Source organism: Taurulus bubalis, assembly GCF_910589615.1.
Source record: "Taurulus bubalis genome assembly, chromosome: 4".
Classification (NCBI taxonomy): Eukaryota; Metazoa; Chordata; class Actinopteri; order Perciformes; family Cottidae; genus Taurulus; species Taurulus bubalis.
Window position 1 is genome coordinate 11,643,830 of NC_136592.1, and position 26,901 is coordinate 11,670,730.

General features: G+C 41.8%; 1 protein-coding gene across 1 annotated transcript; it reads left to right on the forward strand.

Moving 5' to 3' along the window:
* On the forward strand, positions 1-26,505 carry acsf3 (acyl-CoA synthetase family member 3; the record flags this gene model as incomplete). The annotated part of the gene is made up of 9 exons (XM_079216571.1): positions 1-723; positions 3,850-4,005; positions 6,971-7,125; positions 8,550-8,695; positions 12,929-13,026; positions 13,305-13,431; positions 23,686-23,820; positions 24,104-24,215; positions 26,391-26,505. 9 exons carry the CDS (start codon positions 1-3, stop codon positions 26,503-26,505), a joined length of 1,767 nt encoding a protein of 588 aa, XP_079072697.1.
* Positions 26,506-26,901: the final 396 nt, after the last annotated feature.

Consider the following 26,901-nt stretch of genomic DNA (forward strand, 5'->3'; position numbering starts at 1 on the left):
ATGCTCACTGGATGTGTTGCTGCTGCCTGCCGCTCTCTGAAGTGGACATTACCTCACTGGAAAGCCACTCTTAACAAAACGTATAGCCCATCAAAGCCAGGGCGATGGCTACTGGGAACTGTGGTTCAAAGAGGGGCTCATAGATGGACTACAGCGCCATCATCAAGGATAAACCAGAAGCCAGTGTTTAAAAGAGCCCCAGCATTTGGAGATAAGCTTGCGATCATCGACAGTAGCGGCGGCCACAGCTACAAGCAGCTGTACAGCAGCAGCCTACGTCTTGCAGGTAGAATCAGCGCCACCCTGAACTCTGACTTTGGGGGTCTGGAAGGGAAACGAATATCCTTCCTGTGTGCTAATGATGCTTCCTATACAGTGGCTCAGTGGGCTGCTTGGATGAGTGGTGGGACAGCAGTGCCACTCTACCAAAAACACCCTGAATCTGAGCTGGAGTACGTCATCTCTGACTCCCAGAGTTCACTGCTGGTGGCAGGGCACCCCTACGCCGAAACACTTGAGCCACTGGCACAGAGGCTGGGGCTGCCATGTCTGACACTGCCCTCCACTTCTAACCTGGGCACTTCCGAAGGGGCAGACTGCCAAGAGGAGGAGATGGGAGACATCCCAGACTGGGCTGATCGGCCAGCTATGATTATCTACACCAGTGGTACCACAGGGAGACCCAAGGGAGTTCTACATACACACAGAAGCATCCATGCCATGGTAAATGTTGCTTTCTAAACCATACTTACATTGGAGACGAAGCAAATTACATTTCAACTCCTTCTTGGTCATAGACTCATATTCCAAAAACATCCTTAAGAAATGTCTTCTTAAAACCAACTTTTTCTTGAAGATTCTGGCATTCAACAATGTTTTTTTTCTTTTTAGGGTTTAGTTATTCGGTAAGAACCGATTCTACGCCCACTCAAGAGCCCACCTTGGTGCTGACATTATTGTGCAAAATAATTCATTATTGTGTTCTCTTTAGTTGTGTAGTAGTATAAGATTTAAATTACAATCATATTTTGTATCATTTGTAATATTATTTATAAATTATCTAAATTAAATAACACTAAACAAATACTTCAGCACTGTATGAGTAATAGCATCCCATGCATCTTTTTTTTAAATGTTTATATCCACTGCTGACACTACTAAATATGACAGCTGGTTTGGGCTTTTTTAGTAGTTTTTATTTTTTTTACGTTAGGAGCCTCCGGTGCCTCACTCTTTTTCGACTTTCGTTTGGGAATTCTTGAATGAATTCTCTAATTTTTTCTTTTCAATGACTCACAGCCCTGTAGTCTCAAACACTTTAATGGCGACTGGCCCGTTGCGCTGTTTTAATTAGGATCAACTGGCACGCAATTTCAGTTTACGAAGACGAGGGAATGCATCATTATAAGAACACAGTACAAATTATTCTGCGTTTAAAGAACATGCCGCGAAACTGAAGAGGACTTACCTTTCTCGAGAACAATTTAAGAAATAACGTATGAAGATATTATATATATATATATATATATATATATATATATATATATATATATATATAATATTTAAAATATGTTTGATCTTTCTGTGTTGGTTAATGTCAAATGTATGCAAGGCACTTTATCAAACTTACATTTTTTAACATGTATTATAACAAATATATTAACATACCATGTCTGCAGTCATCAGAATATTTGAGGTTGGTGTGTACAGCCTCATGTGCTTTAGGAAGCTCAGACATCAGTGACTTCAGAGTCAGGAATCTATTTTTTCACCGCAATTGCTAAATTTACATTATCTTTTTCACGCTGTTCATGTTTGTCTTCTGAGTTTTATTTCGGCCTATTAAAACATGACATTTGATGTTTCACGCGGTGAAGTGACTATCCAGAGCTCCAACAAATGGAGACACGTAAAATATATGCATGTTTCAAGTGTTTAGACATCCCCACACCCACATTTGACTACCTGATTAGCATCAGTCCTCTTTTGTTCCAGTCAAGCTTTCTGAATGATCACTAATTTATGCCATTAGAGATTTCCTGAAGATTTTCCTGTATATTTTATTGAAATTGACCTACATGTCCAATAGTGTGGAAAATTAAATCCATCTGAAAGAAGGCAGTGCTTCATATGTCTCTGGTTGGCCCAGGGATGTGAGTGAGTAGATGATTAAGTGATTCTGTCTGTTTTCCTGGAAGGCAACAACATCAGGTTGTCACAGTTCCTTGAAAGCAGTTCTGTCAGGTTAATGTGAATGAAGACTTAAAGCAAACTTGCAAGGGAAATATATTTGTTGTGTAACTTACAAATTTGTGATCTGATCCCGATCTTCCACCATTTTTTTGTATTTGACAATGTGTATATATATATATATATATATACTACTACTACAAGCAGCTCTAAACTCTAAATGTTCTCTCCCAGTGAATGTAAAAAATACAATCAATTAATTTGCATATTCAGAAGCATGTGGCAGAAGTTTCACTGGCCATAAACAAGGGAAGATTAGACTTGTATTATGCCAATGTTAATATGCTAACACACAGTGAACAGAACACAATAACCAGGATACCTGTACAATGTAACGCAATTAAATATATCTCTAGTGTCGAAATAATAATTCTCACACAGCATCGACATACATTTAACAGTATACATTTCACAAAGGTGTGGTTTAGATTAAGCCTAGTGACACATATGTATTGTGTTCCTCTATTACTTGATATTCACAGCCACAAATGTAAAACTCTTCCCCTGCATACTGCGAAGCAATAGCATACGTGGATTCAGCAGCACAAGAAGGAAGTTCAATCTGTTGCCATGCCATCCATAATCAAATCTAATTTTGGTGACTAAATTAACCTTAATGGAGAGGTAGTGGAGTTTCTTTTCCATATTTGAATCAAGGATAGAGGATACTTGCTTTTAGAGCTACAAGTATAAATAAAATGTACGTTTATATTCTTTATTACTGAGGTAACTCAGGGCTCAATTTCTGTATTTACAATTCCAGCCATGTATCACACCACTTTAAAGGTGGTATTGCATCATAACAACTGGCTTCACAAACGTGACACATCAAACAGTAGAGTGGACCGAGCCTATTTGGAACTATGTTTGTTCTTTTTCTTTTTTTCCTGCTAACTGCGAAAAACATACAATGAGCTGACGTCATACTGAGAGAGAAGCTATAATGATGGCATTTCAAAACATGAATGATAAACATCAGGATTTTAGGGTTATTTCTGTACAGTTTGCACATCATGCAGGGACAAATTAATTGTTGAAGAGATGTATACCAATGTCTCCACAGTTGCGTTCCTCGATCGGGGTCCAGGGAACGAGGGAGGAACAGTAAAATAAACCCAGGGAAAGAGCGTCGAGGACAAATAAACAAAATTTGGATTGTATTAACAATTACAACTGAAAACTACTTTCTAAAAGGAAAGTGATACTGATTATCAAAAGTAACGTAAGTCCTAAATCAAAGACCACAATACAAGGCCAGCTGATAGGTCCCGCTATACAAACCCCGGCACACACGGATCAAACATAGAAAACACCACATCAACACACACGAGCGTGCACGCTGCCACCTGGAGTCTCAACAGGAGTCTCAGTAGAATAATAATGCAGTTAGATTATAATGATCTTGAGCTATTATTATAATCGCCAACTGCAACCAAATTCACTCTTTGCTGCGGTTGTCAGAAGTAATTCTTGCAACCTGGTACAAAAAGAACTCGATGGCACCACAACGTAACAAAATAGCGAGACCAATATCTGCAACTGATTGAGGTTGCTGACTCCCTCCTGTCTTTCCTCCCCTGCTTACCCCCTCACCCTCAGGTCCAGTGTCTGCTTTCAGAGTGGGCATGGTCCAGAGACGACGTCATCCTCCACACCTTGCCGCTCCACCATGTGCATGGCATCGTGAACAAGCTGCTGTGCCCGCTCTGGGTGGGCGCCACCTGCGTCATGCTGCCTGAATTCCAGCCTCAGAAGGTCTCAACTGCACTCCGTCTCCCTCTCTTTCTTGTTCTTACTCTTTCTCTTGATACATTACACCTTTTCATTAACACCCCTGAACAAAATAGGCAGTTGTAAGGCTCGAGTTTTGACTATGAGACATATTTCAGATCTAGAAGTTCTGTGTTGACAAGGTGCTTCTGAGGTTAAAAAGACATTTAGCTTTTTCCCCATCAATCCCTCTTTTTCTATCAGTGATTCCCTTTCCCCACTTTTCTTCTTCCTCCATTCTCCCCGCTTCATCTCCTCTCTCCTTCTATCAGTCTCTCCTCCTCCTCCTCGTCCTCCTCCTCCTCCTCTTCCCTCTCTGACTGTCAAACTAAGTGTTTGGGGCTTAGTGATGAATTGCCTTGTGTGGCTTTGTATCTGGCCAATGCCGACTCACGGCAGGGGCTTAAGCAGCAGATCAATCGATGAGCTGACATTGAAGGATGATGGTGCTTGTTTGGCCCTGAGAAAGGAGGGGAAGATGGGGTACTAAGTGTGCGTGCGTGCGTGTGCGTGTGTGTGTGGCTTTGAAATATCAGGGTATAGATGCACATGTTTTTTAATGAATGTGTGTTTTTGTTTGTCTGTCAGGTCCTTTGCAGCTGCGGCAGTGAAGGTAGATGGAAAGGAAAGGTCCTTAAAGGACATATCTGTCAACATGGGTATTGCTTCACTGTTATATCAGTATTCAGCTGTTATCCCTAACCGTGTGTACCAAATCACAAAACCTCTCCTCTCACCCTCAGAAAAAAAGCCTTTATTCTCGTCCTCCTGAAGTAACAGTACATTGATGAAGTGATCGATAGTCTGTCTCTTCTATCCCCTAAGATCTCTGAAGGGTAGCGCATGGCAGCAGAGGCCGGCATTGATTTTTTTTTTCAGATTTTGCCTAGAGATAGTGACAAACATTTTCAGTGCAGGAATTGTGATCCAGTAAAACGCACATACAGAATGTCTATTTCAAGTGTGCTGCTGAAGACTGACGGGAGCAGATACTCTTCCTCAGGGTCACACAGCACTGGTCAGATTGTTTTTTTTATTTCAATCCCTATACTGACTTAACCAACTTAGGAAACAACTCATTAACACATTAAAAAACATTTTTAATAAGAGAGAGGTGGGAGAAGACTGGTGGGGGGAGACACAGCATTTTAGTGTTTTGTCTCAAGAGATGACAATCATATCTGAGAGTTGTCGATCTGCCTGTCGGTCTGTCCACTAATTTGGTCCTGACAGAAATATCTCAGCAACTATTGGATGGATTCCCATGAAATCTTATACAGACATGCACGGCCCCCGAGGATGAAGCCTACTGGTGTTGGTGATTCCTTCACCTCTCCTCTGGTGCCAAGCAGCACAAAGTTTAAATGTATCTAGTGAAATAGCTTAATAACTACTAGATTTATTGTCATATCGTTAGGTACAGACATTCATGATCCTCAGAGGATAAACCCTTTCAACTTTCATGATCAAAGGAAATGGCTGAAAGTAAATTGAATAAAGAATCTGACCAAGCATCAATGCCAACTTTTGATTCCTGACAGTTTTCGATACTCAGTGCTTCAGACTCTTCAACGTTCAGCCTCCAGTCCTTCTCAGGAAGAATTAGCAATTATTTTGGAGTGCCTTATTGAGGCCTGAGTAGACCATAGAGTTGTTTAGGATGCAGGCCATGGCCCTCTGCTTTCATCACATCCTGTCCCCTAGGTGGAGTTCAACTCTTTGATGGACATAAATTGCCTTGCTCTCCTCTCCAGACTGAACTTGGTGGAAGCGCTCCACTGCACTTGATAGACACCACCCCGAATGGTCAGGGCAAATTCGGTTAATAATCTGTCTCTGCACAAAGTTCTATTCTGTATGTGTACTGGTGACCTGTGGACGCCCTGCCATTTTTACATCAACTTGTAATGATATTGTGAGATCATCTCAGCTGTATTTGCCTATCAATTTCATTTATTCGTGTTTATTTGGCAGAGGAGGTGAGAGAAGTTAGCTAGATAATAAATTAGGGGATTCTACAGCGAGTTGACTCAAAGGAGGAGTGGAAGGGAGAGTTTAGAAATTGCTGACATATTAAGAAGGATATGGTGCTACTGTAGGTGAGATGGATGAGGGGAGAGACTGCATCTCTCTGTGAGAGAGAGAGAGAGAGAGAGAGAGAGAGAGAGAGAGAGAGAGAGAGAGAGAGAGAGAGAGAGAGAGAGAGAGAGAGAGAGAGAGAGAGAGAGAGAGAGAGAGAGAGAGAGAGAGAGAGAGAGAAAATGACGAAATGGAGAGAGCAGGTAAGTGAATGTGCGATAGGAAGCAAAGGATGGAGGGAAGAAAGAAAGATGAAGGGAAGCTGTGGGGTCAGAGATGAAGGTATGGAACAAAAAAGAAGCACTTGGGGAATGGAGGTAGAATGAAAGAAGAAGTGAGGATAAGTAGACTGAGAGGGGAGGGGAAGGGGAGACAGTAAGGGAGGAGCGTTTGTCTCTCAGGGGGGAGAAGCTGTCGTTCACCTTCACTTAATTCATGATGTCGTCCCATCCTCCCAATGTGTGTGTGTGTGTGTGTGTGTGTGTGTGTGTGTGTGTGTGTGTGTGTGTGTGTGTGTGTGTGTGTGTGTGTGTGTGTGTTGGTGGCTGTTTCCCTCCTCCTGACCTTTGCAAATCTACAAATCTTTTTTTCTTGTCTTTTCTTTAGCCTTGTGTTGACAGGTTTATAATGAGGCTACTGTCCGGACCTTACTCCGCCATTTACATCAAATAAAAGAATAAAACGGCACTTTCACATGCGCAGATGGAATGAGTCTGCATGTGATAATTTAGTTTGATACACTTCTTTCCTTTTTGCCTTTTCTTATCTCCCTCTGCCTTCCTCCCTGTTCAGTTATATGTTGTTCTCTCTCTCTCTCCCTCTCTCTCTCTCTCTCTCTCTCTCTCTCTCTCTCTCTCTCTCTGTGTTCCAGGTGTGGGAGATGCTGTTAAGCTCCAAGGCTCCCCTGGTTAATGTGTTCATGGCCGTGCCAACCATCTACTCTAAGCTGATCCAGTACTATGATCAGCACTTCACACAGCCTCACGTCAAGGACTTTGTCAAAGCAGTCTGCAAAGAGAGGATCAGGTACTGGCTGTGAGATCGATGACAGACAGCTTACTCATGGGTTGATGTATATGTGGATGCATGCATTTATGTGTGTTTGTATGTATATACAACTGGACCTACAGAAGGAAAGAGCCGTAATATCTATCTATATATATATATATATATATATATATATATACATATCCTCATATATATATTGAGTTTATAAATATCGGAGCCAGCGGATCATTTCAAAAAGTCCAGCCGAGATCAGGCTGCTCTCGGCTCGCAGCAGAGCGCTGACGGCCTGGTGCTGCGGGGCTCACCGGTCCCGCGAGCAGGACCTCAACCCGTCGCCGTATCTTTTTAAGTCGGCTGATTATTGACAAACCGACCATAGATTTGATGCTTAAACAACTAACTTCTCGCCTGAAAACATCCTAAAATTACATTTTGTGACTCAACAACGGTAGTATTCATCGAATGTCAACTTTCAGTTGTGAGTTTTCTCATCTGCCATTGTTCCCCGTTTGCTGGTCCGAAATGCATTCTGGGATATTGGCTCTCTCAAGTACGCTCAAGTCTGCTCTGATGCATCCCCGGTAAACTGGGCGGATCAAGTCACATCCGGGCATTTTCACTGTGCTTGGCGAGAAGCAGACTTTTGAATTGGAACAGTACTTGGGCCGCGACTGATGACGTTTCACGAGTCCACGAGAACACAAGTACAGAGAAGAACGCATATTGAGAAACGGCCAAGAGGTAAATTACTTGAACACATTTCAAAGATGTTTGACCATGCACGAGGAAACAGTTTATACTCCAATCATACAAGTGGAGGGTAATGGAGGGTCTTCATTACACATATACTATGGCCCTTGCAGTCACCAGAAGCGCCTTTAAGAGATTTGGGAACAAGGCGGCAGATAGAGCTCTCCATTGTCAAAATGGAAGAGGGGTTCATCCCTCCTGCGGAGTTTCAGAGAATTGTACTATCTGTGTCAAGGAACAATGAAGCTGGCGTCTGAATGTGCACATACATATTTAAATAGCGACCAACAATTGATTTCACAGGGTGTTTTATTTCCCCTTGATATGTTTTAAAGATGCCCAGGAATAATGTCATAACACATTGTGAGATGTGATGCGTCATCAATGTTTTCCAAGTGTCCACATTTTCCTAATTTGTTGGCTGTGAATAACAATATTTTGTACTACTTTTTTGTTTTTTCATCAAATTGTGCAATGGTTTATCAATGTGGCAATTGAGGAATGTGTGAGAATGCATATGTGTAATGTGTAACATGCAATAATATGGATGTACAAAAATGGTCTTAAACTTTCAAAGCCATCATTACTTTGAACTCCTGCTAATTTCCAGTCCTGATAGACTTTAAATTCAATTTTAATTCTCTCTCTCTCTCTCTCTCTCTCTCTCTCTCTCTCTCTCTCTCTCTCCCCAGGCTGATGGTTTCGGGCTCGGCTGCGCTCCCTCTTCCCACTCTGCAGCGCTGGGAGGAGATTACAGGACACACACTGCTGGAACGCTACGGCATGACAGAGATCGGCATGGCACTGTCCAACCCTCTCAGAGGCTCACGCATCCCAGGTACACAAGCTTTACTGACTGGATACACTCATAAATAATCTTTTACCTTATTATCTGGGTTTACAAATATAATGCAACCACAGTAATGACAGCGGGTTTGATTCAGCCAATTTTCGTGGATTATTCTGCACTTTCGACCAAAGGAACCAAGCTATTGGTGTGACCACACACTTGGTAACTTTCATTTTGTTTATCACATATCCCTCCAATATTTCTATAATATATTATAATATTCTACCTCCCTCCCTCCCTTCATGTGTTGTGTTTTGATCGTTGGCAGTTTTCTCTGCTGTGATGTCAGGTAAAACCCCATGATCCCAACAACACCTCCCTCACACGTACAAAAACAAAGGCAATGTCTGGAAATGAGGTCAGACTGGTGATGGTTGCTTTCTTCTAACGTCTCGTGTGTCCTCCCCCCATTCTCTCCCTCCCCACCTTCTCCTTCCCTTCCTGCTCCCCAGAATACTCTTCCTCTTACAGGTAAAGCTAATTAGCTTTCAAGTGGATTGGGTAATCCTGTGTCTGCTGTTTTGTTTGGGAATTGTTTTGTTTGTTTGTTTGTCGGGTAATGTTAGGCATAAACTGAACAGGCTTTGTTTGATTCCTCTCTGGTGATTATTAAGAATAGCTGGGGTTCTATTGATGTTTCCACTGCAGACGTTGTAGTAGATGTGTGTGGGCATAGGTGTGAGTGTATGCAGGCATGAGCGTGTGCCTGTTTGCGTCAGTGTGTTCTTGTCTTGTTTTTAAGTAGGTTAAAATGGATCGATAGCAACCACAGGAAACACTCTGAGAAGAGTAGTGGAGAGGAGTCACCCTCTCTTACACACACTCACTTTCTTTTCTTTCTGTCCTCTGCCAACTGAGTAGCTCTTTATACTCTTGTTGATAATAATAATCTAATTGTATTAATATTTTTCTACTGTATTTAGGGTGTCTAATTTGCCCATTTTTGTTGCGTAGCCTACAATTCATCTCAATGATCACTCACTGCTATCCCTTTCATCTTTTTTATTATTATTTTTTCAATTTTTCAGCCTTTTTTTTTTTACTAACAAAGACAGCATAGGTGGCGTCACACCTTCCAGCATAAGTGTTGGTTTCCTCCTGGTGTCATCCAGCCAAAGCTTTGTGTCTTTCATTAACTTCTTGGAAGAATAGCTGAAGAATAATCCTTTCTGGACCTTTTGTCATTCCCTTCTCCACTCCACATATACCTTTTCCCACAGCGCATGTAGCATGTATAACCTGCCTGTACTCCTCAAAATGGCACTCAATCTTGTTGAATTATCGAGACCCAAATGCTACAAGATTTCTACCGCTCCTGATGTGAGATGAAAAAAATGATGATAGAGGAGGGCGTAGACAAGAAGAGAGATTCCCTGAAACGAACCCTAACTCATTTTGTAGATGGTGGTGTTTTTGCCGGCCATGGTGAAGAACTCAAGATTATTCGGTCTACTCGTCTTCACCCGATCACAGGAAAAGAAGACGAGAGGCTGTGAGGTTTTCTAATCTCTTATTTACCCAGTTTCCCTTCAGTTTCATTTTTAAAGTTACGTCCATCATTCCAATAGCTAATAACCTTCAATTCAACATGTTGCATTTGGAGATTTGGGAATGTTACGGGATTGCTAAGAAGTCTGACGGGGCAAAAACACAAACTGTCAGATGATTACCGTAGATGGATTTTAAACAAAACACGCCAGTCAAACATATTTGGAAAAGGAGACAAAGACAAACCGTAGAATTATTACCTTAACTTGTTGTTTATTGCCAATATTTCGAATGCACTTTTTCTTTTAACTCTAAATACAGTAGTTTAGATAATCTGACTATCTTCATGACTAATCACATATAAACAATGTCAAGATAAACCAGCATTATCCTGGAAAGAAATATAACTTTGACAAGGAACTTACACTTGACATCAATTAGTCCAAACCCGACAGCCATGATCTCAATGGGGGACTTTTTTATTCAGGTGAGCCATTTGGGGAGGCATTAAGGGTCGGTTTATGCAAGAATATATATATATATATATATATATATATATATATGTTTATTGTATAATATGTTTATAGTTGTTCTGGATGGCCGCACTTTAAGGCGAAGGGAAAAGCCATTATAAAAAGGGTGGAATCATAATATAGTTTACATTTGAGATGACGGTGCACATTTGCAGACGGTCTATCCTGAAAAACATTTGTTGTGTCGCACCCAGTAGTGACAGAAGTAGTTGTCGTGGAAAAAAAGAGAGCTAGAGTGTGAAGTTCAAACCCTGGCTCTTTTCTCACCTCCACGCAGCTATCGCGGTGTAAAGTGGGTGTGAATGTGGGATTGTCGGTTTCAAAAAGGTTACAGAAATGGTTGGACACAACCCATCCAATGCCATGACGGAAAGTAGAGCTGTCACAATAATTACTATATTGACTTATTATTTAATATATGAACATGACTTCAATAACTTTGAAGTGCTCTGGTGCATTTTATTAATTGTTTTGGATTTGTGTTTTAATTAATTTTTGTTTATTTATTTAGGGATATTATTATAATTGTTTCACATTCCAATTTAAATGTCTCAATATGATATACTTGCAAAACTATGCTATTATATTTTCATAATATCAGTGGAGTAACATGTTCTTAAGATTACAATAACATCATTTATCACAACTATTTATGGGATAATAAATAGACCAACAAATTGTGAGCGGTTTAGGGGGAGGAGGTTTCCGACGCTATTCGAATGTCCGACCAGCAGTTCTGATGACACATGCTGGCATCTTAGCGCTGCTGAAATATCCTTGAACAAGATGTGAATGTCCTCCTGGTCAACTGCATCCTCCAAACTGTCACTCTAATGAATATAAGATGGCAGAGCCACCTGGAGTTTAGCTCTGAACTAAAGGAACCTTGTTCGCACTGAATACAGCAGTTAAGGGTGCACTGGTCATTATAACTTGGCCAGAATCAGCTTGTCTAACCTTCTGACTCGAGCTTGTTTGTCATCCTGCATTGTCTTATGAGAAACTTATAGTTACTTCTGTGTGTCAGTTGTTTTTTTCCTTGCTGGACTGAGAGCAAGTGATGGTGTGTAATAGACATTGCCAATCAGGACTGGAGTGGATACGATCAATATGAGAATCACTGTTTAATCAGGACCTGACCTGCTCTTTATTGGGAGAGCAGTGGTCTGTGAAATGTCATAATAGCCTCAAGGCAAACACACACACACGCACACGCACACGCGCACACACACACACACACACACACACACACACACACACACACACACACACACACACACACACACGACCACTAAGGCCTTCCTTGTGTATCCCCACTGCACTCTTTGCTATAATTACTTAACTGAGGAGTTCACTCGTACACACACACACACACACACACACACACACACAAAGATGGAGGCTGCAGGTGGTGTCAGTGTGGGGATTTTCAATTTGTAACACATTTTTTACACATTTCTTAATGATAGTTTCCCTTAAACATTACTGCAGCTCACAGTTAGGAATAGTTGTGCCGCTCAGTTCCTATTGTATTTCATAATTTGTCAGCTCAATTATCACATTTTAAGCAACTGTGCTGCAATAAAAAGCCTTGTGAAACACTCAACGGTAGTTTGGACTGAAGGGCTGAATTCTACTGTCAATTCAGAAACTGCACAAGACATAAAAAAGTAGAGAGTATGACTGGCAATGTGGGTGTTGGAGGAGAGTGATATTGTGAATTATGGGTTGACTTCATGCCATGGCTGCAGTTCAGTCACATTCTGAGATTCAATACTTTTGATAAATCACAAGTTCATGGAGTGTGTTCTGGGTCTGATCTGTTTATAAGATTTCTCTTATTTGGTGTTTACTTGATGTTGAAGTGAACAGCTGCATCGGGCATTGCTCCAGAAATCCCCATTTCTGTACAAGTCAACTGACTTGTGGTGACTGAGATGAATGGCGTTCAGTTTAGTGTTTTACAAGCTCAGCAAAGCATTTAGTGACCTAGTTATGGCCTTCGGACAGAGGTTAATGCCATCTGAAGGAGAGCACTTCCAGTGTGGTATAATTCCTGCACTCTGTCAATCACCCTATTGGTTATAAATGTTCAATTCCGGTAAAAGCACCACAAATCATCCCATCTTACTTTCAATAGTCTACCTTCCCTTTGTACTCACGTGTTTTGTGTGTGTGTTTCTGCTTGATTTGTTGACAGGGGCCGTAGGATTGCCACTTCCCAGCGTCGAGGTCCGGATCGTCATGAATAACACAACAAACACCACAATTGTGGAAGGCAGTCATCGCGAGACTTGGGTAACAAATGAACTAACAATTTCTCAGCCGATTTATCTTCAGACATTGCATTAAAAACAGATTATTTCATGAAGAATTTCAAACTCCATACTTTACTGTAAAAGCCAGTTTATTTATTTCCAAAGGAAATACACTGTGTTTGCCTTCATAACTGCAATACATGCAGTTTAGCATGTATTGCCTTGCAAATGTGGGCTATTGCATCAAGTGGATCAACTCTTTCAAACTGTCTATATCATCTATCTTGGTCTCTCCCTTTATCTCTGAAAATATTGCAGATGCGTCCAGGTCTGGAGGGGAAAGAAGGGGAGCTCTTAGTCCGAGGTCCGTCTGTCTTTAAGGAGTACTGGAACAAACCTCAAGAGACCACAGAGTCATTCACTGATGACGGCTGGTTCAAAACAGGTACCAAACCTTCCTGTCCTCTTCCCTTTTCTCTTAACTCGTCCTTCAACACTGTACATGCCTACACACACATTCCCTTGGAGGGAGTGAAGTGTACCACTAATTGCATCTACATGAGTTGTGCTGTCAGCGGGATTCACACAATGAGGAAAGATGTCAAAAGAGTTCTTCGTCTTTTGTACAGACTGCACTTTCAGGGGCTTGATTTTACACACTTAAAAAACAGGAATCCAGTCCAGTAGGCACAAACACACTCAGAAAGAGTGTGTGTGTGTGTGTGTGTGTGTGTGTGTGTGTGTGTGTGTGTGTGTGTGTGTGTGTGTGTGTCTGCACATTTTAGGTGATTATGAGGGAGTGATAAATGGACTGTGTGTGTTTTTGGTGCTGCAGGGCATTTTTCCTCCTAAGTGGTTGTGACTGCTCTGGGTCTTGAGAAACCAAGTATTGCTCTTTCTCTCTTTCCCTTTAGTGTATGTGTGTGGGAGCACACAGATAAACTGTCATCTCTCTCTCCCTGCAGCCCAGAAATTCTCTCTGCCCCCCCCCCAAAGGAGCTCTGCTTCACTGCAAAGCCGCAGGGAGACAGGTTTGTGTTAGGGGAGGCTTGGGGACACAGAAGGAAGGGCAGAAGCGATTGGAGCTTTTGATTGCCGTGTAGACAACAGACAATAAAAGGCCAGAAGCAAAAGAGTGAGGAAAGAGCTGGAACTATGTGTGGGGCTAAGTTAGAGAGAGTCCACTACGAATGGTGGCAAGTAGGGCCAAGAGAGTGGGGACGGTTAAGGTGAGGATGGAGAGCCAGTGATGGTGGTAGAGGATGAGGGGTTGTGGGGATGAATAGAAGCCAGGGAGGAGCAAATGATGGAGAGAGATGATGGGTAAGGCAGTGGGAGAGCAGGGCAGAGTGTGTTTAATTGGCTTTGCAGGCTGGAAGGACAGAGATCCAGAGCACAGCACGCTGCTGTCACACTCCATTACAGCCACTGGCCACATAATGAGAGCTGCGCAATCAGCTCCCCACAGACCAGTCCCTCAAGACACACACACACACACACACACACACACACACACCGTGGTCTGCTCAATATGAAGGTATCAAACACATTACTTACACACCCACCTGCCTGTGTTCCCTGATGCCAACTTAAACGTGCAACAGGAGGAGGTTTTTTTTTTTTTTTTGTCCATCCATGGTACCAAAAATGAAAGTTTTGATTCTTTTTTGCTTAGACAATGTTAGGTGGCCGTTTCAAGCACTTGACGGAACAACTTCTTTTTTTATTTTTATAGTTGTAATAATTTAAACAGACCGTTCAGCCAGACCGATGACCATAACGTTAACCTGTGGTTCTGTTGAATTATCCTGGTTCTTTGTTGTGAAACATCGAGCATATTATTAAAAGAAAACTTTCAAATGTGAATTCAAATTCTCAAACCCACACCCCCAAGTCTCACTTTTTTGTCACCTTCCCATCAATCTTTTTGTCTCACTTTTTCTACATCCAGTGTTTGACCTTCATGCCATTGCGGGAAATGAACAGTGTTGAGAATGAGACTGCTTTTTCAGGGATCTAACTAAGATGTATCTTTTTAATTTAATTTCTCCACTTGAATTACAAATAAGACAAAAACAGAATAAGATATACATATCTCATTCATCCACTAACAAGGCTAGAGTGAACTTTCCTGCCCTAAATTTTTCCTCCTAAGCACCAGGCTGCAACGCTCCTTCAGTTTGACAGTCAGAATTTCTAAGCAGCCTGAAAGAATCAACTTGAGCCAAGAAGTGCCCTTTATCAAATTAGAGTCTGGCTTGAGTGCAGAACCAACATGTTAGCTTTTAAAAAGATAGTCCTCAAGGTTTACAGTTATCTGATGGCTCTTTTGATATAATGTATCTAAGATCTACAGGACGAACAAAGTTAAGGTACAACAGAAGTAATGTGCAGTGTTTGTCAGGTATGTTACGTCTAGGTTTAGTTTAGTATGACTTATTACAAAGACTTTTTAAAGAATACACTATTTTATTGATCATCAGTGAGAGAATAGACTAGTTTCTGTTCAAGTGTACAACCAATTTACAGAAAATCCACAAAAGAAATTGCAATTTGTGTATGTTTCCACCCACTACTGTTATACAATCATTAGGAATTAGGCACATTGAGATGAAGAGCTAGTGGTGCTTATTCTCCAGTCGGGTACCATAGAACCATTCAAGAAGAGGACGCATCAAGTTGGTACTTAAAAGAGTTGGGGGTGGTTCATTTTGAGAGTTACAGCCTCTTTATCACTCCTCACTGATCTGATTTTTGTGTTTAAGTGACATGCTTCATGTACATTATTATTTATTCGCGAAGTCTGTTTGAATTGTTCTTCGACACCATTTCTTGTTATCAATACATCAACATGTCCACCTTTTTATGCAATATTTCTCTGGCATTTGCACTAAAAACAGGTTGGAAATGCACTTACTGTTGAGGAAAGTCACATTCCTCCCAGTTATCGAAAGATGGATTAAATAGAGGACTTTAGGTATGCTGCATTCACAACCTGTTTGGTCAGCCAGCAGAACTGCATTTAGCTGAAATACAAACGCAAATGGTTTAAAATCCATTGCAGTGGAAAATGTCTTACGAACCCATTCTGTTTGCACTGTGTGGATGACACAAAGTAGAAGATGAAGTCTGAGAAGTAAATATAGCTTAGAGGGGAGACTGACAGGCCAATAGGAAGAGGACACAAAGGGAAAGAGAAGAAAAGTGGAGCATAAGAAGTGGAGAAGAGCGTGAGAGTTTAGATCGATAAGTTCTCAGCTGAACAGAGGTGTCTTCTTCATTGAAGGCGGGTGCTGTGTAGCATGACTGGCAGCTCTATAGGCAAGCTGTCACCTACTCCAGAGGGCTCTCTCTTTCCACTCATCTTCATGAACATCTCAGCACACATTGATCCACTCTCGCCCTCTTAAGCCCTCTTTTTGTGCTCGCATGTCTGCCTTCCAGAGCTGCAGACAGCGAGGGGCTTTTGTTGTTGGATTTGATGTCCACATGCAACTACTTGGGGGCAACACAGGTGACGAAAAGGCTAAAATCAGTGTTGTTGACGTGGCTTTAGTCGTAATCTTCCAACCAAGAGAGCCTGGTACTCCACCCGGAATGAATTATGATGTACTGAAATAAAACATAAATATATGTATGAATACATAAATTAATAAGGACTTGTGGGAAGAGAGGTAAGCTGAGGCATTAGCGATTTAGCGGAAGCTGTGTTTGTGTGTGTGTGTTAACCCTGCCCTATCTAATGTTTAATTATTCATTTGATTAACTTGGAGAGACTCAGAATCCAAAAAGTTAACAAAGAGACAATAAGGCTGTCATTTTACCTCCGTTTTACACTCCTAATTGCTTATTCCAAAACAACCTGCTAGCCACATTTAGCAATAAATGTGTCAAAATATGATCTGGTCGACATTCTGTGGTTGCAACTAAAACCATTTGCACAAGTATTTTTGGATGCACCTACCAGCCTTATATTAAGAATGTTCTGTATGTTGCTGCATTTCGTCTGAAGACGTTTCATTTAACAAATCACAAATGTTAAAACGCGTCCGATTGTTAAATCGTGTGTGTTGGTCTGCCTGCGTCTGCTTGTGTGGAGCTGAGAGAGATGTAACCCCAGCTGTAAAGGTGAGCTTCAGGTCTGCAGGGTAAATTCTCCACAGACAGACAGACAGACAGACAGAAGTGTGGCTCATATCCTGCAGAGCCATCACTAGTCATTTGTGCATCGCTCTTTTTTTCCTCCCAGCTGTGCTCTCCTCTTCCCTGCCTCCATCCCCCTCAGTGTTCCCAATGTCATATTTAACCTCAAGTCACATTGTGTCCTCCTAACTCCAATGTGAAAGCTCCCTGTGGGATTCACCAGCATTATGTTCAAACCAGCCGCCCCTGTAACATTTACAGCCTAGGTGTCAACACATGGTGGGCTGGGTTTTATGAACACCAGTCGCAGGTACATGTAGTGAAACACTGCTTCATATGAGCCACTAAACTCCAGGAGTGTTTGGCAAACTGGTGAAGCAGCTGCTACTTTGTTCGCTGTATATTTTCCTGCAGAGAACCTCGGAAAAGACAATTTAGTGGTGGTAAAACTTGTATTTACCCTTTCCAAAGGCGAAACTAATCTGAGTTTAGAAATCTGGTTCACTCAGTGTTCAGGCTGAATAATCGTCGGCTGTTTTCTAGAAGCCGATGTGTCTTGGTCGACTATCAGATGTGTGTGATTCAGTGCAGAGAAGGACCATGTAAACGGTAGTTAAGTAGTTTGCTTGATGAACATGGCCGATCTAAGACAGACATCCATCCTCAAGTTCAGCTTGTTATCTGCTGGTGGAGAGGCAACCCAGCAAGGAATATAATCAGCCACACGAATATAAAGCAATTCAAGCTCCTTTAATGGCGTTATATTAAACAAATTAGATCACTCATCCAAGTGCAAAGTGCTTTCTTGTACGATATTAATTACAAAAAAAAAGAGCTGTGACAAAAGTTAAGGATGATAAATAATGTCAGAGCGGAGATTTCACTGCTTGGCTGTCTGTTATTTATCCTCATTAACTCTTCCATCTAGGCATCGGGGCTTTAATGTGAAACATTAATATTCATATATGCTAAGTGTTTACAGTCACTCTGAGAAGAGGCACAACTCGCATCTAGACCTCTCGCATCTCCGCAGATAAGGCTCTCCTCTCCACGGTGATGATGGAGGACACTCAGCTTTAACCCCGTGGTGTGAGAGTTTAGGTCTTACCGAGCGTGGTGAAAGACTGTGACTCCACTTGTGCCTTCTTGCCGAGGAGAAGCATCTCCTCACTTTAAGCACTTAAGTGATCCTAGTGCAGAGACATGTATAAACACAACATGGCTGATAAATAGTATCTCTGAAAAGGAAAAACACGTGTACATTTTGGAGCTATTCAATGGGTTTTGAACAAGCTTTTAGCATGCAGTGGTGTGTGCAGAGATGGTATACAGAAGACTTCACTGTAGCTTCAATGCATGTCGGTTTATCCAAATATCGCCGCTGTGACGTTTTCCGACATGTGACAGAGCCACTGGTGTCCACAACGGCCCTAAAAGGAATGAGAACAGAATTATAAATGAGATTTATATTTTTTTTTAAACAGCACAATAGCATGTTGAATTAACTACTGAATGAAAAATAACATGCGCTGTGAGCTTTCAGAATAATGTCCTATGATGATTAACAATGAATATATATTGCATAACTGTAGACAATGTGCAGGATAATAAATGCTGTAAATATAACAAAGAAATGGGCACTTTTCTACATGCTCTGTGGGAGTGCTCCAATGTGTTGCCTTTTGGGACAGTAGTACTGAAGAACCTAGAAGGGTGGCTCAAACGGCCTTTACCAGAATCCACACAATTTTGTTTATTAGGGGACACATCGTTAGTGCCACCAGGCCTCACCAAAGCAGAGATTAGACTGTCATTAACAGGTTTCATGGTGGCAGCAAAGCTTAACCTGCAAAACTGGAAGAGCACACATACGCCCACGATCACATTCTGGCTCAAACTCATGACAGAGACGGCTGCATTTGAACATATGATTGCCAGGGTAAAGAACAGTTCAAGCCAAACTGACCAAGCATGGAAAAATCTAATGGCTTTTATTACAAATTAGAGGAGGGGTCAAGTACTCATGGGCGGGATTTATATGTTCAGGAAAATATATGCGAAGTTCAACAGTGCAGCCAGACTTCTCCTGTATGTACTGTAGTTGAACTCATACACACACTCCCGTATGCACATTTTTTCAATACCATAGATACATTTACACAGCATAATAACCGTCAATTTGAATAACGCAGCATACAGTGATACCAGTATAACATTACAGCCCATATTTATTACATTCTTTAAGATGTTAACCACCCACTTGACAACTTTACTTTTTAGCCACACCCTGACCACCCTGGTGGATCAAAGTTCCTCTCCTTGTTCTAGAACTATTGCAGTCTGAGTTTGAGTGAGCGCTACAGTACGCCAAGGCCAGAATGAGACGATGATGTGACTCTAGACATTGGTTTCCTTTGACCACACAATGTACTCTTTAAAGCTGACTTCATGGCAGCCACATCTCCAGGGGTTGAGTGGACACACAAAACACATGTGGTGAGATCAAGGTCAGCCCCGAATCACATCCCGTTACAAACACTCGTATGACAGTTGTTTATTTCTGGTACAGCAGAAATCTGTTACGGGCTACCGCTTGAAGGTCCTGAAGAACTAAAAAAAATGTTTTATGCAATTTCAGTAGCCTTTCTCTTTCCTCGACACCTCCAGCGGTGACGCTAGTGGCAAACACGCTGAAGTGTTTTTGCGATGTTGACCTTTGTCATATGTCACACGCTGCCCTTTTCTTTCTCGCACTTTTTGTCGAAGCAAAGAAACATGTCCATGTGTGCGTTTGTGTAGTTTTGAATAGTCGACCAAGACCTCTGCAATGAAATTGTTTGCCAAAGCACATACGTGCACTCAATCAGAAATCTTAATGACAGAAATACATTATTTGGGGAAAGCTTGGAAAATACCCCATAGCTATTTCTGAATTGTGTCAAATCATAGTTCACATTTTCTGAGGCAACAGAAATGGTACCATCACGATGGAGCCCCCATGCTGCTTCCTGCCAGCTCTGAGAGTTCAATGAGTGGGTGCTGAGGGAGAAAGGCAAACAATTCGCTTGATGGGTAAAGAGCCAACAGCCTGGCGCAGCCAGCGGGATCTTACCTGCATAGTATGCAGTCATGTAACCAAATATTAGATAGAATGTGCACGTTCAAAAATTGTGTTGGAGAAATTGTGGGGGTTTTTTGTGTTTCGAAATGTGTTTATATATTGCCTTCCAGGGACAGAACAACATTATATTTCTGTTTTCTGCAGTGTGGAAGCAACGTGTTTTATGATGTATTTTGCTTATACGTCTTTAGAGTTGCCTTTAAAACTGGCTCTTCCCCTCTCGCTGCAGACTATTCATATTTCTCCTCTTTCCTCTAGTTTGTTCAATGTAATAGGCTCGGTTTACCATTGAAATCGTCAAGAATGACACCGCTGTTGACTTCTTTGAGAAACCAAAAAGATGTCAGCAGGACTGAGGCCAATCACTAGAGTTCTGCTAAGATGTTAAAATGTCACGCTCCTCTGAAAAATGTCTGTGGCTGGAATTTTAAATACTGTTCCTACACTTCTTTGCACCATGTTGTTTTTCCTATTAAGAAAAAATTATAAATAATTTTAAGAAATGTTAATGACTCTGTAAGAGGGATGATGCTTTCTGCAGAGCCACTTAATATCATGTTCTTCCTCTCTGAAAGGCATGATGGAAGTTTTCTCTGCCCTCCATCCTCCAGTTAAAGTCTTGAACTGTTTTTATTTCTTTCTTTTTTCCACACTGTGTGCCTTCACTTTCTTTAATGCCTCAGAATGAGATGAAAGCCCAGTGCAATTAGGCTTCTTATCGTTTTAATTAAGAAAGCCATTCGACCATATCTGCCTCCGACGCCATAACACATAATGGCTGAGAGTCTCTGATGTGTGTGTGTGTGTGTGTGTGTGTGTGTGTGTGTGTGTGTGTGTGTGTGTGTGTGTGTGTGAGCACCGTGTGTGCAAATACAATATGTCTGTGTACAAGCTTGTGTGTACGTGTGCGTCCTAGTAACACAGTTCCCAACAATCTCTCTCTCGCCCTTCTTTCCTCTCTTATCGGTCTGTGTTCTCCAATCACTATTCCCACTTGTGCCTCTCTCCAAACATGCTGTTCTTTCCCTCGTTATTTCCTCCTCCTCAAAGAGACAAGGTCAAAGAGTCCTGTATAAGTACTTCAAACTCAATTCAAGTAGGATGTCTGAGTGTTTCTTTTCAACCCCTTTGTCAAACATTCCCTCATTAATGCTGTTTCCTTCCCTTACACTTAAACATTTGCAGGCAGATGGACAAATTCAATGGTCATTGTATTAGTTTCAGATCAAGCATACACACACCATGGAACTTCTATTTGTCCTCTAATATATCTGCATGAGATGAAACAGAGCTACATAGGTGTAACCACATTATTCCGACAGTTTATTTTCTTTTTTCCCCCTCATACAAAAGAGGAGGAGAATAGGGGAAACTGTGACTACTGTTTGTGTTGTTAACACCGAACCAAGCTTCTCTACTCCCTCCCCTCTCCCTCCCCTCCCCTGTTACCCTGGCCTATCAGTGTGGAGCAGTGGTCTGTGAAGAAATTCCCAATATCTAAATTTACACACTGTATCAATCTTGTTTAATAGACTGGAAAGCTTATAGCCGCCGTTGAAAGCCGGCAGAGAGGGCAGCAGTGATAAATTGTCGGTGTGCAGGCGACAGCCGCCCGTGATGTATAATGAAATATTTATGATTTATCCCAGCTAATAAACTGAAATGAAGTGCGTGATGTATGGGAACAGATGGGCCCTCTATTGATGCTGAAGCGGAGAGGTAAAAGGGGGAAGAAGAGACAGTGAAGATAGGTGGAGAGAAGGAAACGCAAGATGTGATGAGAGATGCTCCAGAGATAGTGAGAAAAAAAATAGAGGGCCAGGATGAAACCCCCAAAAACTATTTAAAAAGCATAGTTGTGTGTATTTGGCTGACACTGAGAAAGTGGAAAACAGTATAAAATGGAGAGATGCATACGGGGGTTAGACTAGAGAAAGAGAAATGAGATTAGGTGATGAAGTGGAAGACATACGGAAGATGGCAGTTAAAACAGACCACCATCAAAATATAATTCTCCTCCTAACATGCTTCATCGTGTCTAGGCCATTTCTGTTATTAATTCCATATTTCAGGTTGGGGCTTTTTCCTGCTGTAGTTTCTGAAAACATGCACAGCTTAAGCTGTTGGAAATGCTCCTAGCAGGGCTGTATACCCTTATAACAAATAAAGGAATAGTCCAACATTTTGGGGAATACATTATTTAGGTGTGAAGATGTCATAATGTTTTCTTATCAATAGTATTTATAGTACTTTATTGCATTTCATGAATGAATTTAATTTAATCAATATATATATCAAACCAGTATGTCTGAAAAGGGTCCGTAACGAAAACATTGTTTCTATCATTAAATAAATGTGCTAATTTTAAGATTGTTTTATTTGCTCTACAGTATTTGTATAGAAAAATTGTCATATTTGAGAATATTCACAATTAGCTCATGGTGTATATTTGTGTGTAATTGTGGAATATAAATTCCTCTATTCTAATCTATTCAGCAGATGAATTGTCCTCTGTTAGCTATAGCCACCCATATCCCTGACCTTTGTTGACGTCGGAGTCCACCCCCTCTATTCAACCCTCCAACCGTAACTACAGTGTCCGCTTAACCTCATCACAGCCACACACACACACACACGCACACACACACACACACACACACATACACACACACACACACACACACACATACACACACATCTATTCCCTCCTCGGTCCCAGCTGTGGACGTACCACCTGTAATAATCCAAACAGACTCCTTCCTGTACCTGCTTTTCCGCTCTCCACTCTTTTCCTCCTCTGTCCATTTGTCTCCCCCTCTGTCTCTCTCTCCACTCATCCATACTGACCCATTTCTCCTCTGCTCGTCATCCCCAGGCCCAGCTGAGCCCCTCATCACACATACTGTACTCTTCCTCCCCCACACCTGTCCCCAGAGTGTGTGTGTGTGTGTGTGTGTGTGTGTGTGTGTGTGTGTGTGTGTGTGTGTGTGTGTGTGTGTGTGTGTGTGTGTGTGTGTGTGAGAATCTTAAAAACACTCATCCATCCATTGCAGATTGACCCTCTCTGTCTCAAACACACATGCATGCCACAACAACATTTTGTTCCCCTCCGATTTTTGTTTCGCATGCTAGCAATGCTGCATGAAATATCTGACAACTATCGGTTGGATCAACGTTAAAAATGGATATATCCCGAACCTTTCCCATAGCGCCACCAGCAGGTGGCTTAACCCATTGTCAGCATATTATCATGCTGACATCAGCAATTAGTTTAAAGCACCATTGTGTCTAAGAAAAGCCTGAAGAACCTTAGTTTGTTTAAATATGCAAAAAATAACCCTTAACCCTTTTTTTTCTTCAATATGTCCTTTTTCTAATGTTTCATTTCTAATTATTTTTGCACTGCCCCTTTCTTTGTATGGTTGTTTCTTTTAGGAGACACTGCGGTCTACAAAGACGGTGTGTTTTGGATTATGGGCCGCAGCAGTGTTGACATCATCAAGAGTGGTGGCTACAAGATCAGTGCACTCGAGGTGGAGCGCCACCTCCTGGCTCATCCAGACATCATAGGTAAACTGGCTGCAGAGGTTTAGTCTAAGTAGATGTTGAGAAAAAGGACTTCAATTCCTATACTGTCCATCTAAAGTGCATGTTAAACACACTCTACTTAAACATAAAAGTCAGCTCTCTAAACCCCAGTTATTATTCCCTTTTAAAATCAATGTGCTGAAGTACAGAGTGGCAACGTCCTAATACTTACTTACTGCATTGCAAGATGATGATTTGAGCAGTTGAAACTTAACAACAACATGTCTGCCGTGATTTCTAACCTGTGTGATTTCTAACCTTGCAGATGTGGCTGTAATTGGAGCCCCAGATGCCACTTGGGGTCAGAAAGTCACTGCAGTGGTGCAGCTGAAGAATGGGCAGACGATGACCCTGCCAGAGTTGAAGACCTGGGCAAGGTACTGTGACTCAGCTAGATAATCTCTCTTTAGCAGACACTGCCTGTTGCTTAGCTCTCTGATTACATTTGGCTGTTATTGTGTGTATACTTGCGTTTTATGAATTTACTAAATGCCTGTCACAGTTTGATAATAGATCATTAATTCAACTACTATTAGCTGTTGCTCACAGGCACTAAAATGTGGAAGAAGCTTTTAAACACAGAGGTATTAACCTGCATCCTTCTGTCTGAGGTTGTCTGAAAAAACACAACCTCTTCATTTCCAGCAAAGAAAATGCAGGCTCAGCGAAAAAGTTGAACCTGGTTCAAGTTGGTCAGCAGCACAAGAGCGCATTCCTAGCAGAAGTTGATTTTATAGTTGCTTGGTAAAATTCTTTCTGTCTCATAGTATGATAATCTTTGCGGCAGCAGGTGGTCTTCACACCGTACCACCACCAGTGGATAACTTGCAACCAAATCACCATCCTGAATTCACAAACACAAAATGAGCACCATATCCCATTATTACAAAGGATTGCTGACCCCGTCTTGGTTAAATCTTGTCACACTGATTCAAGACAATTTCCGCAGCTCTTTGTCAGTCTTGTGGTAAACAAATGAAGGCTCCTAATTCCGACTCTACAGTTCAGCACACACATCCCCAGCGACCGGCCCTGCAGTCTGCAGATCAATATGAAGGGATGTGAGAGAAGGAGAGGCCAGAGATGGACTAATGAGGGGCGCTGAAGGAAAGACAGAAGATGAAAAAGAGAAATGCGGAGGAAGCGAACAAATGGTTGTTACGAAAGGCTTTGTCTTGCGTACAAACTGATTTTCTTTTCTGCCCTTTCTAAATGTCAATAGAGTTTATTTTGTCTAACGCAGACAGTTGGTGGTGACATGCAGCCCTTCGCATTGGAGCGACGGAAGGCACAAACACTCCTCATCTTTTTACATTTCCTTCTATTTTACTCACCCACTATATCATTTTAGTTTCTTCACTTTCCCACCATCTGCTTTGGTCCACGACACTTTCTGCTACCCACCTCTGCCATTTATTCACAGCTCTGAATTGTGTGTGTGTGTGTGTGTGTGTGTGTGTGTGTGTGTGTGTGTGTGTGTGTGTGTGTGTGTGTGTGTGGGTGTGTTACGGCTGTGTTACGGCTGTGGGCCCCATATGGTGTGGGGGTTTTAGATCATACTGCTGTGGCCTGCTGGTCTAGCGTGGTGGCTTACTACTACTGCTTGTGACCCAGGTTAACACACACTTTTCCACACACTTTTCCACACACAGTGTTTGCAGCTAGGGGTGCTGCCAGCGGACAATGCAGTGCCAGCACACAGCCCACTGCTAAGGCCAGTGTGCAGGGGAGAGAGAGTGAGAGTGAGATAAAATGAGACATAAACAAGTAGATGGATGCTCACTCTTCAGTGCCCTGGCTTCAGCTGTCAGTCTGAATCTCTATCACACCCTCTGCACCCCACACTGCCTTGAACACACACACGCTCCCACACAAAACGCACTAGCCGGGAGAAATTGGTGACACGAGCAAGCCCCATTACAGAGATGTGTGTATGTATGCACATATACTCGCTCACACTTACTCACTGAGTCAGAGAGACGGAGACATCTGCTGAAAGGAGTGTTTGATGGCAGCAGTATGAGTCATTATGCTCACTCGCACCATAAGCATGCACACAGGAACACACTCACACACACATACGCACACACTCGGGCACAAACAAACCAGCTAGGTTATAAGATAATAGAAAAAGCTCCAGGCTTCAAGACTTGACGTAACAACCGTGCATTCAAAAGCGAAAAAATAAAACACTTTTAATTATCCTAGCCTTCTGTTTTTCTTTTTATTATTTCTTTTTTTCTTTTATTTCATCTCACAGTGATTATATTGTTTTGTACGAGAAGGGAATTGTCTGTGTCTGGAAGGCGAATTGGGGATATTAGGGAAGAGAGCTGCAGAGTGTATGAAGGACATTTCTCTTCTTATCTCGACTACTCTGCCACAGGGCTAGCCTTTGTTTTTTTTGCAATTGTTTTCTGTTTTTTTTTCTTCTTTGTTGTTGCATATGTGTGCGTGTGCATATTCCCATCCGTGTGTGCACATTGATCTGTGTTTATCTTCCTTTCTGCAGTAAACAATCATCAGTGTATTAACATCAGTGTTTATTGCAGGGAGCACATGGCACCCTACACCATCCCCACAGGCCTGCTGCTGGTGGAGGAGGTGCCAAGGAATCAGATGGGCAAGGTCAACAAGAAGGACCTCCTGCGACACTTCTTCCCATGACTGGATCTCCTCCATATGTATGTCAACATAGATGTTCCTGGTGAAAAACTACAGATGTACGCCACTTCACGGCTGTCCTAAGATCAGACAAGTGTACAGGGGAAATATAGTGTGATGGAAAAAAAACACCTCATGGAAAATGACTTAACCTCTGAGGTAACTCAATCACAACTATGAACACTGCTACACAGGTAATTATATTACATTTGATTGCCACCTATATTTAGCATTGTTTATCAGTTACTGTGAAAGAGAGGTCTGGAAATCATCCGTTTGATATGTGATTTATTGAGGCAATATGAAACAGAACTGTCCAGAAAAGTGTCCAGATCTCGATGTGACGGAGATATAATATCTAAAACGTTGTCAAGTACTGTTAATTGTTATGTAACCTAA